General features: G+C 42.0%; 1 protein-coding gene across 1 annotated transcript in view; it reads left to right on the forward strand.

The window, feature by feature from the left end:
* Nucleotides 1–20,136, forward strand: part of LOC139576981 (collagen alpha-1(I) chain-like) — a 65,581-nt gene that overhangs the window by 24,047 nt on the left and 21,398 nt on the right. Inside the window, exons 2-6 of the mRNA XM_071403657.1 lie at nucleotides 15,575–15,722; nucleotides 15,829–15,987; nucleotides 16,155–16,347; nucleotides 17,249–17,383; nucleotides 17,588–17,683. Of these exons, the coding sequence (XP_071259758.1) occupies nucleotides 15,575–15,722; nucleotides 15,829–15,987; nucleotides 16,155–16,347; nucleotides 17,249–17,383; nucleotides 17,588–17,683 (731 nt within the window). The remainder of the gene's footprint in view (nucleotides 1–15,574; nucleotides 15,723–15,828; nucleotides 15,988–16,154; nucleotides 16,348–17,248; nucleotides 17,384–17,587; nucleotides 17,684–20,136) is intronic.

Genomic DNA, 20,136 nt, shown 5'->3' on the forward strand with positions numbered 1-20,136 from the left:
AGCTCTATAGGAGAAAGCCCTGCTCCAGCTGTTTGCTTAGAAATTCTAGGGACAGTTAGGAGGCTTGCGTCTTGTGACAGTAGCGTACGTGTAGGTATGTACGGCAGGACCAAATCGGAAAGATAGGTAGGAGCAAGCCCATGTAAGGCTTTGTAGTTTAGCAGTAAAACCTTGAAATCAGCCCGTGCGTTAACAGGAAGCCAGTGTAGAGAGGCTAGCACTGGAGTAATATTATCTAATTTTTTGGTTCTAGTCAAGATTCTAGCAGCCGTGTTTAGCACTAACTGAAGTTTATTTAGTGCTTTATCCGGGTAGCCGGACAGTAGAGTATTGCAGTAGTCTATCCTAGAAGTGACAAAAGAATTGATACATTTTTCTGCATCATTTTTGGACAGAAAGTTTCTGATTTTTGCAATGTTACGTAGATGGAAAAACGCTGTCCTTGAAACAGTCTTGATATGTTCATCAAAAGAGAGATCAGGGTCCAGAGTAACGCCGAGGTCCTTCACAGTTTTATTTGAAACGACTGTACAACCATCAAGATTAATTGTCAGATTCAACAGAAGATCTCTTTGTTTCTTGGGACCTAGAACAAGCATCGCTGTTTGTCTGAGTTTAAAAGTAGTACCACTGTTGTCGTCAGCAAACTTAATGATGGTGTTGGAGTCATGTTTGGCCATGCAGTCGTGGTTGAACAGGGAATACAGGAGGGGACTAAGTACACACCCCTGAGGGGCCCCAGTGTTAAGGATCAGCGTGGCAGACGTGTTGTTGCCTACTCTTACCACCTGGGGGCAGCCCGTCAGGAAGTCCAGGATCCAGTTGCAGAGGGAGGTGTTTAGTCCCAGAGTCCTTAGCTTAGTGATGAGCTTCGTGAGCACTGTGGTGTTGAACGCTGAGCTGTAGTCAATTAACAGCATTCTCACATAGGTGTCCTTTTGTCCAGTTGAAAAAGGGCAGTGTGGAGTGCGATTGAGATTGCGTCATCTGTGGATCTGTTGGGGCGGTATGCGAATTGGAGTGGGTCTAGGGTGTCCGGGAGGATGCTGTTGATGTGAGCCATGACCAGCCTTTCAAAGCACTTCATGGCTACCGATGTGAGTGCCACGGGGTGGTAATTATTTAGGCAGGTTACCTTCGCTTCCTTGGGCACATGGACTATGGTGGTCTGCTTGAAACATGTAGGTATTACAGACTCGGTCAGGGAGAGGTTGAAAATGTCAGTGAAGACACTTGACAGTTGGTCCGTGCATGCTTTGAGTACACGTCCTGGTATCCGCCTGACCCAGCGGCTTTGTGAATATTGACCTGTTTAAAGGTTTTGTTCACATCGGCTACTGAGAGCGTTATTACACAGTCATCCAGAACAGCTGGTGCTCTCGTGCATGCTTCAGTGTTGCTTGCCTCGAAGCGAGCATAAAAGGCGTTTCGCTCGTCTGGTAGGCTCGCGCCACTGGGCAGCTCACGTCTGGGTTTCCCTTTGTAGTCCTTAATAGTTTTCAAGCCCTGCCACATCCGACAAGTGTCAGAGCCGGTGTAATAGGATTCAATGTTAATCCTGTATTGACGCTTTGCTTGTTTGATGGTTTGTCTGAAGGAATAACGGGATTTCTTATAAGCATCCGGAGCTCTAGCCTTTAGCACGATGCCGATGTTGTCTGTAATCCATGGCTTCTTCAAACTCCAAATAAATTACACAAAATGCAAAAAAAATAACAAGTGCACAATTGTTTAGGAGAATGTAAAACGTCAGCCATGTTCTTCGGTGCCATCTTTTCAGTAATTCCAAAATGGCGGCCTAACAGATGCGTTTTCCGTTGGTAAGAAGATTGCATAGCATCATCATAATATATTGTAACAGCCTTAAACCAACACCTAGCGACCTCATAAAGGTTAAGTTGTTTGCTTGACAGTCGCTGGACCCGGGTTTGAGTCCTAGTCGGGGTTACCCCTTAAATTCGCTAGAATATAAATTGTACTTTTATTATATAGGCCTAAATCAAAATCATAATGCAGGGCATGTCTCTCCTTTTCTGACATGACTGGTTTATACCCCGCTCATTCAATCGCCAACCATGCTAGAAAGTAAATATACTATATGTACAAAAGTATTTGGACATTCTTTCAAATTAGTGGATTCAGCAATTTCAGCTACACCCGTTGTTGACAGGTGTATAAAATCGAGCACACAGCCATGCAATCTCCATAGACAAGCATTGGCAGTAAAATCTCCTTACTGAAGAGCTCATTGACTTTCAACGTGGCACCGTCATAGGATGCCACCTTTCCAACAAGTCAGTCTGTCAAATTTCTTCCCTGCTAGAGCTGCCCTGGTCAATTGTAAGTGCTGTTATTGTGAAGTGGAAACATCTAGGAGCAACAAAGTCTCAGCCGTGAAGTGGTAGGCTACACAAACTCACAGAACGGGACCACCGAGTGCTGAATTGCATAGCACCGTAGAAATTGTCTCTCCTCGGTTGCAACACTCACTACCGAGTTCCATTTTGCCTCTGGAAGCAACGTCTCTTCCCAGAAGAGTGGAGGCTGTTATAGTATGCAAACACCATATTAATGCCCATGATTTTGGAATGAGATGTTTGACGAGCAGGTGTCCACATACTTCTGGTAATGTAGTGTAGGCCAGTAGCCTAAGACAGTATGGGTAGGCTACAGTATTGCTGTGCGATAGGAGCGCGACATAATAGCCTATTTACTCTCAGAGCCTATACCAAGGCAGGAGATAGAAACAAAATCATGTATTGATAAACAAATTATTGAACAACAATTCATCTTTTGCATAGAAATGTAGGCTGTAGGCAGCATTTACTTTTAAATTGTTCAATAGACAATCAATCTTGCTGAATGCGTGGCCAGTGTTTGGCACTCGCTATAGGCAGCATGCATTATTCATTTTTTTAAAGTCACTGCTTAAGATTACAACATTCTGCCCATACCTCTACAGAAATGGGATCAAATTTGCCATTTGCACTTTCTTTTATGAACTGTCATGGCCCAGTTTCAACACCTCCAAATCATGCAGCAAATTAGGTCATTTTTGTCACCCTAAAAGGTGAATGGAGATCGTTTTCCAGGCGGGGTTGTAACACTCATTTATGATAAATGAAGTATGGCTCTGATTTATCAATGAAAACGTGTATATGTTGCGTGCAACAACAATTATTTGTTGCGCATGTGAATTCTAGAATCTCCACCACATACACCAGAATTTTGATAGAATTGTATGCATGGTTGATACTGTAAATGAGGCCCCAGTTGTTGTTGCATGCTACTGATGAGTGATGTAGTCTACTGCATTTAGAGTGGTTATGTGGATTTACTAATGGTTTAGTAATGGGTTCGTTTTGGTAAATGAATGGTTTATTGTTGTAATAATTGTTCTAAAAAGCCAGGGGCCTCATTTATAACCATTGCATACATTTTACACTAAATATCTGCGCGCGCTATTTCTGAAAAGACTGCGCACGCACAGATTTAGATTTATAAACATGGCACATGCCCTACATACACACGTTTCCCGTTATAAAGGAGACCTGTCGAAGAACTGTGCGTGCGTGAAAGAGCATTATAACTAATGCCCACTAAATACAACATGCTTACCATGAAATGCTTACTTAATTCAGGATCGGACCCTTTTTTTCGCCTAAAATGACATACCCAAATCTAGTCGGAAGCTCAGGACGTGAAACAAGGATATGCATATGCTTGATACCATTTGAAAGGAAACACTTTGACGTTTGTGGAAATGTGAAATTAATGTAGGACAATAAAACACATTTTTGTTCCATCATCTTTGAAATGCAAGAGAAAGGCCATAATGTACTATTCCAGGTTAGGTGCAGTTTAGATTTTGGCCACTAGATGGCAGCAGTGTATGTGCAACGTTTTAGAGTGATTCATTGAACCATTGCATTTATGTTCAAAATGATGTATCAAGACTGCCCAAATGTGCCAAATTGGTTTATTAATACATTTTCAAGTTCAGAACTGTGCGCACTCCTCAAACAATAGCATGGTATTCTTTCACTGTAATAGCTACTGTAAATTGGACAGTGCAGTTAGATTAACAAGAATTTAAGCTTTCTGCCCATATCAGATATATCTATGTCCTGGGAAATGTTCTTGTTACTTACAACCTCATGCTACTCACATTAGCCTACGTTAGCTCAACTGTCACGCGGGGGGTACACCGATCCCGTAGAGGTTTTAAGAGCCCTTAACCAACAATGCAGTTTTGAAAAGTAACTAAGACAAATGTGCTAAAAAAACTAAAGGAAAAATAGTACCACAATAAAAAGACAATAACGAGGCTATATACAAGAGGTACCGGTACCGAGTCAATGTGCAGGGGTACAGGTTAGTCGAGGTAATTGAGGTAAGATTGACATGTACAGTTGAAGTCGGAAGTTTACATACACCTTAGCCAAATACATTTAAACTCAGTTTTTCACAATTGCTGACATTTAATCCTAGTAAAAATTCAGTGTCTTAGGTCAGTTAGGATCACCACTTTATTTTAAGAATGTGAAATGTCAGAATAATAGTAGAGAGAAAGATTTATTTCAGCCTTTATTTCTTTCATCACATTCCCAGTTGGTCAGAAGTTTACATACACTCAATTAGTATTCGATAGCATTGCCTTTAAATTGTTAACTTGGGTCAAACGTTTCAGGTAGCCTTCCACAAGCTTCCCACAATAAGTTGGGTGAACTTTGGCCCATTCCTCCTGACAGAGCTGGTGTAACTGAGTCAGGTTTGTAGGCCTCCTTGCTCACACACGCTTTTTCAGTTTTGCCCACACATTTCTGCAGGATTGAAGTCAGGGCTTTGTGATGGCCACTCCAATACCTTGACTTGTTATCCTTAAGCCATTTTGCCTCAACTTTGGAAGTATGTTTGGGGTCATTGTCCATTTGGAAGACCCATTTGCGACTAAGCTTTAACTTCCTGACTGATGTCTTGAGATGTTGCGTCAATATATCCACATAATTTTCCTGCCTCATGATGCCATCTATTTTGTGAAGTGCACCAGTCCCTCCTGCAGCATAGCACCCCCACAACATGATGCTGCCACCCTCGTGCTTCTCAGTTGGGATGGTGATCTTCGGCATGCAATCCTCCCCCTTTTTCCTCCAAAAATACAGATGGTCATTGTGGCCAAACAGTTATATTTTTGTTTCATCAGACCAGAGGACATTTCTCCAAAAAGTACGATCTTTGTCCCCATGTGCAGTTGCAAACCGTAGTCTGGCTTTTTTATGGCGGTTTTGGGGCAGTGGCTTCTTCCTTGCTGAGCGGCATTTCAGGTTATGTCGATATTGGACTCGTTTTACTGAAGATATAGATAATTTTGTACCTGTTTCCTCCAGCATCTTCACAAGTTCCTTTGCTGTTGTTCTGGGATTGATTTGCACTTTTCGCACCAAAGTACGTTCATCTCTAGGAGACAGAACGCGTCTCCTTCCTGAGCAGTATGAAGGTTGCGTGGTCCCATGGTGTTTATACTTGCATACTATTGTTTGTACCGATGAATGTGGTACCTTCAGTCGTTTGGAAATTGCTCCCAAGGATGAACCAGACTTGTGGAGGTCTACAATTTTTTTCTGAGGTCTTGGCTGATTTCTTTTGATTTTCCCATGATGTCAAGCAAAGAGGCACTGAGTTTGAAGGTAGGCCTTGAAATACATCCACAGGTACACCTCCAATTGACTCAAATGATGTCAATTAGCCTATCAGAAGCTTCTAAAGCCATGACATAATTTTCTGGAATCTTCCAAGCTGTTTAAAGGCACAGTCAACTTAGTGTATGTAAACTTCTGACCCACTGGAATTGTGATACAGTGAATTATAAGTGAAATAATCTGTCTGTAAACAATTGTTGGAAAAATTACTTGTGTCATGCACGAAGTAGATGTCCTAACCGACTTGCCAAAACTATAGTTTGTTAACAAGAAATTTGGGGAGTGGTTGAAAAAAGAGTTTTAATGACTCCAACCTAAGTGTATATAAACTTCCGACTTCAACTGTAGGTAGGGGTAAAGTGACTATGTATAGATAATTAACAGAGAGTAGCAGCAGCGTATGTGAAGAGTGTGAAGGAATGTGAACTTATGTGTGTGTGTGTGTGTGTTCTGGGGTCAATATACATGTAGGTGTGTTTTGTGTGTATGTCCGTGTATGTGTGTGTGTATGTGTGAGAAAGGTATGCAGGGAGAAATTGGAATACTTATGGCAACTTATCACATACAGTGGGGCAAAAAAGTATTTAGTCAGCCACCAATTGTGCAAGTTCTCCCACTTAAAAAGATGAGAGAGGCCTGTAATTTTCATCATAGGTACACTTCAACTATGACAGACAAAATGAGGGGGAAAAATCCAGAAAATCACATTGTAGGATTTTTTATGAATTTATTTGCAAATTATGGTGGAAAATAAGTATTTGGTCACCTACAAACAAGCAAGATTTCTGGCTCTCACAGACCTGTAACTCCTCTGTCCTCCACAAGGCTCCTCTGTCCTCCACTCGTTACCTGTATTAATGGCACCTGTTTGAACTTGTTATCAGTATAAAAGACACCTGTCCACAACCTCAAACAGTCACACTCCAAACTCCACTATGGCCAAGACCAAAGAGCTGTCAAAGGACACCAGAAACAAAATTGTAGACCTGCACCAGACTGGGAAGACTGAATCTGCAATAGGTAAGCAGCTTGGTTTGAAGAAATCAACTGTGGGAGCAATTATTAGGAAATGGAAGACACACAAGACCACTGATAATCTCCCTCGATCTGGGGCTCCACGCAAGATCTCACCCAGTCTGGTGGGGTCAAAATGATCACAAGAACGGTGAGCAAAAATCCCAGAACCACACGGGGGGACCTAGTGAATGACCTGCAGAGATCTGGGACCAAAGTAACAAAGCCTAACATCAGTAACACACTACGCCGCCAGGGACTCAAATCCTGCAGTGCCAGACGTGTTAAGCCAGTACATGTCCAGGCCCGTCTGAAGTTTGCTAGAGAGCATTTGGATGATCCAGAAGAAGATTGGGAGAATGTTATATGGTCAGATGAAACCAAAATAGAAGTTTTTGGTAAAAACTCAACTCGTCGTGTTTGGAGGACAAAGAATGCTGAGTTGCATCCAAAGAACACCATACCTACTGTGAAGCATGGGGGTGGAAACATCATGCTTTGGGGCTGTTTTTCTGTAAAGGGACCAGGACGACTGATCCGTGTAAAGGAAAGAATGAATGGGGCCATGTATCGTGAGATTTTGAGTGAAAACCTACTTCCATCAGCAAGGGCATTGAAGATGAAAAGTGGCTGGGTCTTTCAGCATGACAATGATCCCAAACACACCGCCCGGGCAACGAAGGAGTGGCTTGGTAAGAAGCATTTCAAGGTCCTGGAATGGCCTAGCCAGTCTCCAGATCTCAACCCCATAGAAAATCTTTGGAGGGAGTTGAAAGTCTGTTGCCCAGCAACAGCCCCAAAACATCACTGCTCTAGAGGAGATCTGCATGGAGGAATGGGCCAAAATACCAGCAACAGTGTGTGAAAACCTTGTGAAGACTTACAGAAAACGTTTGACCTCTGTCATTGCCAACAAACGGTATGTAACAAAGTTTTGAGATAAACTTTTGTTATTGACCAAATACTTATTTTCCACCATAATTTGCAAATAAATTCATAAAAAATCCTACAATGTGATTTTCTGGATTTTTCTCTCTAATTTTGTCTGTGATAGTTGAAGTGTACCTATGATGAAAATTACAGGCCTCATCTTTTTAAGTGGAAGAACTTGCACAATTGGTGGCTGACTAAATACTTTTTTGCCCCACTGTATCTAAAGCGATTGAGATTATTCTGAACAACAGTGCATACCCCCATACCCCCACCCAGTACGAGTAATGTTGCTAATTACTATAATGACAGATGTCAAGCCCGGTCTGATAGTGCACCGCTGACCACGCTACCTTGGTGTGAAACTATTGAAACGGTACAATCAGACTATTTCCCAGATACATGCAATTTTACCCTTGAAGAGGTAGATCATTTTTTGACTTCCCTACCAAACAAAAATGCTAATGGATCAGATGTCACTCCCATGCCTTCCCATGCCCTCATGCATATCTTCGATGCCTGTCTGATTAATGGAAAGGTACCTGACTCATGGCATGGAAGGGTGCTTTTATCCACAGAATACCCAAAAAAGTCAATGTTCCAGATGATCCATCTATGCTGAACAAAAATATAAACACAACATGTAAAGTGTTGGTTCCATGTTTCATAAGCTGAAATAAAAGATCCCAGAAATGTTCCATACGCACAAAAATGTTATGCACAAATTTGTTTATATCTGTTAGTGAGCATTTCTCCTTTTCCAAGATAATCCCTCTGATTAAACAGCATGATCATTACACAGGTGCACCTTGTGCTGGGGACAAAAGGCCACTCTAATATGTGCAGTGTTGTCGCACATCACAATGCTGTAGATGTCTCAAGTTTTGCGGGAGTGTGTAATTGGCATGCTGACTGCAGGAATGTCCACCAGAGCTATTGCCAGAGAATTGAATGTTAATTTCTCTACGATAACCCACCTCACACGTTGTTTTAAAGAATTTGGCAGTACGTCCAACTTGCCTCACAATCGCAGACCATGTGTAACCATGCCAGCCCAGAACCTCTACATCTGGCTTCTTCACCTGCGGAATCGTCTGAGACCAACCACCCAGACAGCTGATGAAACTGCTGAGTATTTTTGTCTGTAATAAATCCCTTTTGTGGGGTAAAACTCATTCTGACTGGCTGGAAGCCATTACTGGCTCCCCAGTAATTTCCACAACAATTAACATAAACACATGTAGCATCTCCTGGCTTCCATGCATAGCCTACAAGCCACTGATGCAGACCTTTGGAACATCTACATTTTAAAAAGTCTAAAAAATCCATTTAAAATAGCATACACCCCTCAAACTTAACTCTGGCCCTCAAAGCCAGTTTCACTGCATCTTTTCATTGTTGCTCGCTCTCTAGTTAGGGACTGATTTAGACCTGGGACTCCAGGTGGGTGGAATTAATTATCAGGTAAAACATAATGTTTTAGGCCCTGAATTGGCTATGCCATATGGCTGTGGGCTACACTAATTAATTTAGCAGACACGATTTGCTTACAATTCTGTGGCATTTTTTAAAATTATTTTATAGTACGAAGAATACAATTGAACATAACTGAATGAAATAGAAAGGATCTTTACTCCAAACGATTTCCAAGGAAGTGCGCACATGCGGCTATTCTGTTTTGAGCAGTAAGCAAAGAAACAGATCTTCCTATATGCGTTGGCTTATATGTTTAGATTTTTAATACATTCTAAGGCTGCATGATGCGACTCTAATGAAAAAAGTTGTATGAAAAGAATGAGCTCTGATTTGTTTCTTGTGCAGGCTGCACACACTTCATCAGTCTCTCATTCACAATTTGACAAGCACTTGATAATATTCTCATCAGGCCTCAAATTTCTTGGCGGTATCCCACTTGTGTTGCTGTAATGCCCCCTAAAAAATCCATACCTTTTCCTGGCTGCCGTGCTCCGAAGCATCTCTCACTCACATGGCTCTCTCATATATCTCAATTCTTATCCCTATATTCTTAGCCCTATATGAAACCATCACAGTCAGAAAAGGTAAGGAATTTATTCTGCAATGATAATGAAATAAGTAATCGGAAGTAGATATCAAATTATTTTAGAATGTGAAGATAAAATTAATAGATTTGCGCTCTTCTCACTAACAGCAAATTATTGCATCTTGTTATTATATTTAGCTATCTGTTTTTTGTTATGAATAAGTCATCACCCAGTGCATTCGGAAAGAATTCAGACCCCTTGACTTCTTCAACATTTTGTTACGTTACAGCCTTATTCTAAAATGTATTACATCGTTTTTTCCCCTCAACAATCTACACACAATGCCCCATAATGACAAAGTAAAAACAGGTTATTAGAAATGTTTGCAAATTTATTTAAAAAAATACAACGTAAATATCACATTTATGCAAGTATTCAGACCCTTTACTCAGTACTTTGTTGAAAGACCTTTGGCAGCGATTACAGCCTCAAGTCTTCTTGGGTATGACGCTACAAGCTTGGCATACTTGTATTTGGGGAGTTTCTCCCAATCTTGTCTGCAGATCCTCTCAAGCTCTGTCAGGTTGGATGGGGAGCATTGCTGCACAGCTTTTTTCAGGTCTCTCCAGAGATGTTCGATCGGGTTCAAGTCCAGGCACTGGCTGGGCCACTCAAGGACATTCAGATACCTGTCCCGAAGCCACTCCTGCGTTGTCTTGGCTGTGTGCTTAGGGTTGTTGTCCTGTTGGAAGGTGAATCTTCGCCTCAGTCTGAGGTCCTGAGTGCTCTGGAGGAGGTTTTCATCAAGGATCTCTCTGTACTTTGCTCCATTCATCTTTGCCTAGGGTTAAATGCCTTGGTCAAGAGCACATCGGCAGATTTTTCACCTAGCCAGCTCTGGGATTCGAACTAGTGGCCTTTTGGCTACTGGCCCAAAGTTCTTAACTGCTAGGCTACCCTGTAGGGACCCCACTACTAATCTTATGAACTGTGAAGAGATATAAAATAGATTTAAAGTTCCAGTGTTGCATGACCGTACTGTCTTATAGGCTATCCTATGTTTGAGTTAAATAATGCCATGTGACCCAGCAATCCCATCAGAAAGTGCCCTAGTCAGCCAGTGCACTCGATCCATCCTTGATTACCTTTAAGAGCACAATTAAGGGAAAGAAACACAGCTTTTATTCCCCTTTATTCCCAAGACAAACATAATGGGTCCCACAAGACTGAACTTCAGTTAACCATCCATGTAAATGAAACACATACCAGTGCAGGGGGAGCTAATTGACCATTAAATGGCAACTGGAGCCAGACATTAGACCCCAAGGCTTTACTGAACTCTCCTAGCTCAATGGACTGAGATTACTATTTGGCAGTCAACACTGAGTTCCTGTCTACGTGTTCCTAACAATTTACTAGTAATTCAAGATGAACCAACCAGAGTATACAACCCTGGCAACAATTCCCTGTTCAGTTTGCCAGACAGACATGACAACTGAAGCATGTTCTGTCCCTGTGTTGGAACATAGGCTACAAGGCATTTTCCAATAGCTCCAATCTGTCAGTCTGTCTACACAAGAGGATTGGGGTCAAGTAAACTCCTTAGGTAATAGATGTTATCCCCTTCCTCCAATGATAATGCAGCCTGCTCTCTCTCTCTCTCTCTCTCTCTCTCTCTCTCTCTCTCTCTCTCTCTCTCTCTCTCTCTCTCTCTCTCTCTCTACCCACTCTTGACACTCTGTGCTGGGCCTGCCATTGGGCCTCTGTCAGGTCTTTGAGATCTAGGCAAACACAACTCTGCCAATACAGGAAGTGTGGAGACAAGATAGGGTTTGTTTGTCTTGCAGATTCTGAAAGACAGTTTTAGGGGGACAGGTTTAAAACACATTATTCAGCTGAGTTTATCTCCCAGTTTCCCTGCCTAGATGTTTAACTTTGTACAAAAGCACACTCCACTCTACTGTGGTCTTTGTTGTTAGTTTGTCAGGTATTTTGTGCAGTTCCCTGTGGTGTACAGATCACTGTAGTGTTGGCACTGGCAGGGACCTATAATCTCCTCTCCACTTTGTTCCTCTCCTCCTGTCTCTCCTCCTCTCCTCATGTCTCTCCACCTCTTCACCATCTCATCTTTTCCCGGTTCCTCTCTCAGCACATGGACTCAAGATGCTTGTCAGAGTTTTTCCGTTCCCACCTGTATGCAGGTCATTCAGTCGGCTTTGAAATTCCCTTTTCCTACTCCACAGATATGGCTGTGTTCCCTTTTGTTAGCCTGTACATGTCATACTGAGCTGTTTAAAAAGAGCCACTGACGACTCTACTGCACTGTCTAGGTAACAGCATGGACCCACCATGTTACCTGTTTTCTCTGAGAATTGGGTTCAACAGAGAATATGGACTTCTAGACATGTTGTTCCAAAGCCCAACTAGCCAACCAATTAGAGCATGATCTCTATCAGGTAGTTTTCATTTGAACCTTTTCTAGCGGGAGAGACATGTTTTCAGCTGTGCCAGTATGTGGTAAGTGGGGGTTTCTCAGGTAAATGGCCTTTTCTTGTAATCTCTGATTCAGGATTTACGTTGATACGTGCATAAGAAGATGTGTACCGTTTGATAATGTTGTATTACAAAAATACATACTCCACATAATGGAACATAACAATACAGTAATCAATGGATTAGGCTTAATACAGGCATGCTGGAATGTCCAACCATAAGCACCTTGTTTTCAACACCTTGCTCTGTTCAGTACCGTGCTGTAGCTGTACAGTAGACTATATGCCCTGGTGAGTTGTGGAATGCTGAATGTGGCTCACAGCAGGCTTTTCATCACGTTATCAGAGAGTAGTCATGTGTGACTGGAGTCCTCCAGGCCTGGAGGGAGACTGCTGCGCTGCGGGCTGGTAGTGTGAGAGACAGGGGACTGAAAGACTAATGTGATCTGCAGTTAACATGGGAGTGTTTTCACCACACACACACACATGCACGCAGGAACACACATATGCACGCGCACACATAGTCACACACATGCCACTGGAGGTTGGTGGCACTCTAATTGGGGAGAACGAGCTCATTGTAATGACTGGAGCGGAATAAGTGAATGGTATCAAATACATCAAACACATGGTTATATTTAACTGTTTTTCAATGATAAAATAATGCAAGTCCCTTATACTGCAAAACTTTATGTTTATGCATTGATTAATGTACTTAAGATAAGCAAATTGACTTGTCCCAGTAGTGATGTGTAGAGTTGTAGTGACATGTTTTGTGGATTTAGAGATATCTATTATTTTGAACAAACGTATTTCATATATTGTATAGATCAATAAAAATAAAGAAGGCTATTAAAATACTTTTTTATTACTAGTATAATGTCTGTCCCTCAGTTTTATGTCATTGGTGTTATAGTGAGCATTCCCTCCAGTGTGCAAACAGTTATCGGGGGAGGGGTCTATTATTAATGAAAAAGCTTAGCTAATCACACCCTTTTAGTATGTCATAAATTTGAGGATTCCATTGATAATTTGCTGTGTCTAAATCCAAAGTGTCACTTGGTGTTACTCAATTTAAATTAATGGAAATAACACTGTGAGCAAAATGATTAATCATATACTTTTTATAACTTATTTTGGAAGGGTTTATGACCTTAGATTTGATCATCTGTGGCGTCCATTTAAGAAAATCCTCAATAACCTAAAATGTCTCAATGGTGTTACCATAATTGGTTGTGCTACTCCTACTGGTAGCACGATATTATGGTAAAAATGATTTAAAGTCATTAAGCTGCCATATTAGTTGATTTAGAATGGGAAGATGTACCCAAAAACATTTAATAAATAAAAAATCTAGAAAAATCTAAGTTTTTCCCCACAAAAATCTAATCTAATCAAATTGTATTGGTCACATACACATATTTAGCAGATGTTATTGCAGGTGTAGTGAAATGCTTGTGTTCCTAGCTCCAACAGAGCAGTAGTATGTAACAGTGCAGTAGTATCTAAAAATGCCATGTCCAAATGCTACCGTAATTCAAGAAGGACCCATCCACCAAGAAGAAAGGGTAAAATCTGATATTTTTGGAACTCTTGGCATTGAAGAAGGAGAACCCTGAGGCCTGTGATGTCTTGATCCTCTCAGTACACATATATGGTGCCTTCGGAAAGTATTCAGACCCCTTGACCTTTTCCACATTTTGTTAAGTTACAGCCTTGTTCTAAAATTGATTAAAACGTTTTTTTCCCCCTCATCAATCTACATACAATACCCCATAATGATAAAACAAAAACAGGTTTTTATAAATGTTTTCTAATTTATAAAAAATATAAAAAACTGAAATATTACATTTATATAAGTATTCAGACCATTAACTCAGTACTTTGTTGAAGCACCTTTGGCAGCAATTACAGCCTTGAGTCTTCTTGGGTATGACACCTGTATTTGGGGAAAGGTGAACCTTCGCCACAGTCTGAGGTCCTGAGCACTCTGGAGCAGGTTTTCATTAAGGATCTCTCTGTACTTTGCTCCATTCATCTTTGCCTCAATCCTGACTTGTCTCCCTGCTGCTGAAAAACACCCCCACAGCATGATGCTGCCACCACCATGCTTCACCGTAGGGATGGTGCCAGGTTTCCTCCAGATGTGTTGCTTGGCATTCAGGCCAAAGAGTTGAATCTTGGTTTCATCAGACCAGAGAATCTTGTTTCTCATGGTCTGAGAGTCTTTAGGTGCCTTTTGGCAAACTCCAAGCGGGCTGTCATGTGCCTTTTACTGAGGAATGGCTTCCGTCTGGCCACTCTACCATAAAGGCCTGATTGGTGGAGTGCTGCAGAGATGGTTGTCCTTCTGGAAGGTTCTCCCATCTCCACAGAGGAACTCTAGAGCTATGTCAGAGTGACCATCGGGTTCTTGGTTACCTCCCTGACCAAGGCCCTTCTCCCCTGATTGCTCAGTTTGGCCAGGCGGCCAGCTCTAGGAAGAGTCTTGGTGGTTCCAAACTTCTTCCATTTAAGAATGATGGAGGCCACTGTGTTCTTGGGACCTTTAATGCTGCAGACATTTTTTTGTACCCTTCCCCAGATCTGTGCCTCGACACAATCCTGTCTCGGGGGGCTCTACGGACAATTCCTTCGAGAACTCATGGCTTGGTTTTTGCTCTGACATGCACTGTCAACTGTGGGACCTTATATAGATAGGTGTGTGCCTTTCCAAATCATGTTCAATCAATTGAGTTTACCACAGGTGGACTCCAATCAAATTGTAGAAACCTCTCAAGGATGATCAATGGAAATAGGATGCACCAGAGCTCTATTTCGAGTCACATAGCAAAGGGTCTGAATACTTATGTATTTTTCTTCAGAATAATTATTTTTAATACATTTGCAAACGTTCTAAAAAACGTTTTTTTGCTTTGTCATTATGGGGTATTGTTTGCAGAGACAGGGGACTGAAAGATTCATGTGATCTGCAGTTAACATGAGAGTGTTTTCACCACACACTCACATGCACGCAGTCTATTCTTATTTGAAATAGAAGTGACACAGTGCATGCCTCCAGCACCATACTGGTAACGTCTTGACGGCCGGAGCTCCTCTCTCTGCAGCGGTGATGAAGTGTCTGTTTGTTCATCATCCTTCATTCAAGGCTGTTGCTGTCCTGGGCTGCTGCCCCAGTCCTCACTCAAAAATAAATGAGCAATATTAGGGCGTCATTTCTCACCCACTGTGTGCACTCAGAAAATACTGCTCTCTATGCTCCTGCTCTGCTAAATGATTAGACTGGCTCTACTGGGACTACATGTGGAGAAGTGCAGTCTTTAGGGGAGAATGAGACCCGGATGGAAACGCTGTTCAATCTGTCATGTCGGCCAGGGTACTCAGTAGTGAAAGAGATGTAGTGAATGGCTGCTGTCTTGTCCTGTTCTTCCTACAGAGAAGGTGAACGTGTTGGAGCACCTGTCCCAGCTGGTCATCAACACCACTAATGTATCCTTATCTGTGGGGACCCAGAGGTGTCCGACTCTTCACATTGGCCTGTACGCCACACTGGCAATGCCCACACACCAGGCATTTGGACCAAGGTATTATTCCAATTAACATACTATATTATATTATACTGACGTAAATTAACATTTTGTTTAAGTTATTTATATTGTGCTACCTCACATATATTGTGCTCCCTCCCAGGTTTGTAGATGAGTTCAGTGTGCTGATGGAGCTGCGTAGTGTTCAGCAGGAGGAGAGTAGCCTGGTCACCGTGCTCAGTCCCTACAGCCACATCCAGCTGCAGCTCCGTCTCAGCCCACACACGGTCACCTTCGTCTCCACTCACCACAGACATTACGAGTACGTTGTTAGTTTCATCTCCTAGTTTAGATGAATTCTGTCTTTCTGACTTTTTGTACAGTATAGTAAATGAAGCTGAGGTGCTTTGCTCCACTTGCAGCTAAAAACAATAAGTCAAGCAATACAAATGAAGGAAATTAACCTCCCATTCCGTCCTGTCCCTCTAGGTTCCCAGTAGGTATGCTGCCTGACGGCCAGTGGCACCAGGTCTCTGTAGGTGTGTCCTCCAGCTGGCTGGCCCTCTATGTGGACTGTGAGCTGGTGGAGAGGGTGAACTGGGCCTACCCTGGACAGGACATTACCACTGATGGTCTGCTGATGCTGGGGGGCATCATAGAGGGCTTTGAGACTCCATTTGAGGTAAGGGTTTCTCGGATACTCAAATGTCACTCCCACTTTCGTCTACAGTATTCACTAGTAATGTAACAGTATATAATAAATAATAATCTGAATATTTTTCTATTCCTCATGATTTCAAGCACTAGATATGTTCAGAGAGAAGGTGCCTGCCACTCGATGGCAGTAGAGAGAAGTTAATGTCCCGTCACCAATTACTAGGCAGTTGTCAGCTTGACTTACTCGCTGAGAATGATTTCACTTAATTTGCTGTTGGTTTTCTGCAGTTGTAATACTATATATCATAAATCAAAAATGTATTTTTTGAATTCAATCATACAATGAAGTTTGTCATCTTAAGTTATGTGACAAAATGTTAACAGAAATTGTTTTAGGGAATCTGGTCATTCTCTGCCTGCTCATTAATCCTCCCAGAGAGAGTTTACTGATTATCCTGAAACCAGCTTCTCTTCACTTTAATTTAATCCAGAGCCGTTACTCTCAGTGCCAATTCATCACGGACAGACACAGGCAGGGTCTGGTTGCCATATCTGGCTCTAGTCAGTTCCTATATTACTATCACTGTACTGTCAAATTACCTGGATGATCTCAGCCTACTGTACTGCAAAGACTAAAGGTTGGGGACAGAAGAGCTGGCTGGGCTGGTTGGAAGGGATGGCATGGGAACTTCATGGTCAGGGTTGGATTTCCATGGGTATTTACACTTAGCTGCCTGTCCAATTGACCTGTCCTAAAGAAATCTCACATAGATCAGTGAGATAATCCAGTACTTTATACTGTGACTGTTGTAAGTAATTAGGCTGGGTGGAAAGTGGAAGGTGAAGCCTTCCTTACTGTGTGTCTGAGGGATCTCCTCACCTTTCAGCAACAGTGTTTCAGGTTTCTACCTGTTTGTCTGTCTCAGGGTGCTCTGAGACAGATGACCTTTGTGATGGGTGACCCCGACGCAGCCAGACACCACTGTAACCTCCACCTCCCTATGTGTGACGGACCGGACCCCAAAGCTCCACGCTCCCCAAGAACACCCCACACACACCAGGTACTAACTAACTACAGAACTTTGCAGTCCTCTCTGAAATATCAAGATATTTTATTATTATTATTATATTTCATAAAAAATTAAGACAATATGTATGTAATTTATACTGGGATTAAAAACAAGACAATTTATTATACAGTATGCCATTTAGATCTATTCTTTTACATCTACTGCCTTTTAATTTTTAATTTCTTAATATTTTAGGATGCCGAGTTGTCCTCTGGTGACCTGCTAGATGACTTGACAAACAGTACAGGGAGTTTCAGAGAGAGTTCCACAGATAAAGGGGATGCTGTCATGGTAAGTACCTTTGATAGGGAGATAATTCCATTGACATGTACAGTAGTTGATGTAAAGCCTTGTGTGTCAGCCCAATTTAGACAAAAGCCACTGATTTGCCTGGTTTTAAAGTCTTTAATCTCTTTTGAATGATAGTGCATTAGGGGATAATGGGTCCCTCACATGTGCTTTGTACAGGCTTCCAGTGTACCAGTAGTAACAGTTGTAGTAATCTATGCTTACGACACAATAAAAGGCAAATAAGTGACAGATGTAGTGGTTGGTTAGAGATATTGCCTGAACAATCTGGGAAGTGTATCATTGATGGAGGTGAGGTGAGGAAATTCCACTGATTTCTCATTTGTCCCCATAAACCCATAGTTTTATTTTCCTATTGGGGAAGGCTGTGATTCATTAGAGTACTGGGAACAAGCCTGGTTCAACGCCGGCCACTTCAGAGCAGTGTGTGTGTGCTGAAAGCAGCGCTGGCTTTGACAAATGCCCCATCAGGGAGGGATAAGGGGCTGCCCTGGCCCTGGGTCTCACACACTAGACTGCAGCTCACAAATACATCCAGAGTACTTTTACCAGCTGTCCTCAAATGTCATTACCCACCGCGCAGGCTCTTTACTATAGGCTTAAAAAGACCAAGTGCATACTTCAGTATTAGCAGTGTATACTTGTTATTTAAACATTGGACAAGACGTTTTCCTCATTATTGTTATGTTCAAGTTGACATTTCTTTGCTTTATTGAAATCTGGTTGTCCGTGGCAGTTCTAGACTTGATGATGCTCTGTTTAAATGGTCTTTGTTAATCTGTTTTACGTACACAGGATGTTTGAGAAGTGCATTAAGGGTTTTCACTGTTTTCTTGAACTGGCCTTGCTTGCTGAGAGTCCTCAAATGCCCAAAGTAACATACCTTTAGTATAACAATGATAATTTCACCAGTCCATACATGTCTTAGATCATCAGTCAACCACTAAATGGGGGGAAGTACTGAGTTGTATCTTCAACTCAAAGTGTTAAGACTTGCAGTCGGCCTTGTGAGCTCCACTTCACTTGTTGAGAGGTCAAATGACACAACATTTTTCTTGTCTGACCCCCATAATACACCCACAGGATGTGTACTCACTCTCTCCTTTTAAGATGAGCGATATGGGCCACAGAAGGTGCCGAAGAGCCTCTGGATCATAATTCACAAGTACTGAAACTCAGGATCAGATAAGGTCTATTTCCATTATCCATTACCTTACAACCTCTGTGCTGAAAGTGAGGGGACTGTTGATCTGATGTCCATGCTGTCACTAATGCATAGGTTAACCTGCTAATGAACCACCATTAGAGGATTACTTTACAAAGGGCAATAGAATAAAAGGTGAGTTTGCAAGGGCCATTTAGTACAAGTCAAGGCAAAATCTAGATCAGACATCAGCCCAAGAGCAATACCATTTAAAACTTGCCAACTATTTCACGCAAACCACAACCTCATGACTCACAACCTTATGTGGTGTTTTATTACATTGTATCCCAAGTAGCAGGTTCCAAATAACATTTCTTGATTGTTCTGCCATCTATCAGCATATGAGATTGGGACATTCATCCACAGGTTTGTCGCTGTACTGCATGCATCCACCTATGGTAGCTTATACTGTAAGTCACGTCATTGAAATGGCAAAAGGGAGGAACAAGAAAGAAGCAGTCATGACTCATGGTTGCCAAGCTACTGTACCTCACTAGTGAGCAGAGTAATTATGGCCCAGGCTTGTGGGAGTTCTGTTCTGAGCTGGTACTGTATCACACAGTTCTGTGTTCTCATCTCTCGTCCACATTGGCAGTCCTAGTCTATCATCTGCGACTTTGACCTCAGACCACTGAAACTTGTAATCATATTCACTGGGCTATAATTTAGTTAGCCAAATAAAAAAATATATGAGAAGAGAGGGAGGCGCTGAAAAAAGGGTTGCTTTATTACTAGCCTATTGTCTCCCATCTCTATTCACACCCTTGCTAAAATGTACATGAGAAAAATGTGTTCTCTCACCTTATGTTTTAATGGAAACCACATGCCATATACTGCGGCCTGGCCTCGATGTGGTAAGTGTAGACAGCAGCTTATTCCATAGACAGAGGCGCTGGGAGCAGTTAGCAAGCCTGTGTAGATTGGTGATGGGACTGATGCAAGTTCATTTGCTAAGGGATTTTCCTCTTATGTCTCCAGTCTAGTGAAAATGGGGAAAACCTCAAGAGATTTTTCCCACTCTTAAGTAAAGCATATTCTGTAGTGGTTTCCCTTGGTTTATGCTATTGCCATGGTTTCTCATTAATACCCATAATCCCTCCTTGTGGTCACTGCTGCTTTGATTCTGAATGCTGTAGGTCTCCAGCTTAATCGTTTTCTTCAATCAAATTAGCCTCTGTCAGATCATTAGCTGATCATAGCTGTGGTTTTTTATATATTACATCTGTCTCTG

The sequence above is a fragment of the Salvelinus alpinus genome, chromosome 5 (assembly GCF_045679555.1).
Source record: "Salvelinus alpinus chromosome 5, SLU_Salpinus.1, whole genome shotgun sequence".
Lineage (NCBI taxonomy): Eukaryota > Metazoa > Chordata > Actinopteri > Salmoniformes > Salmonidae > Salvelinus > Salvelinus alpinus.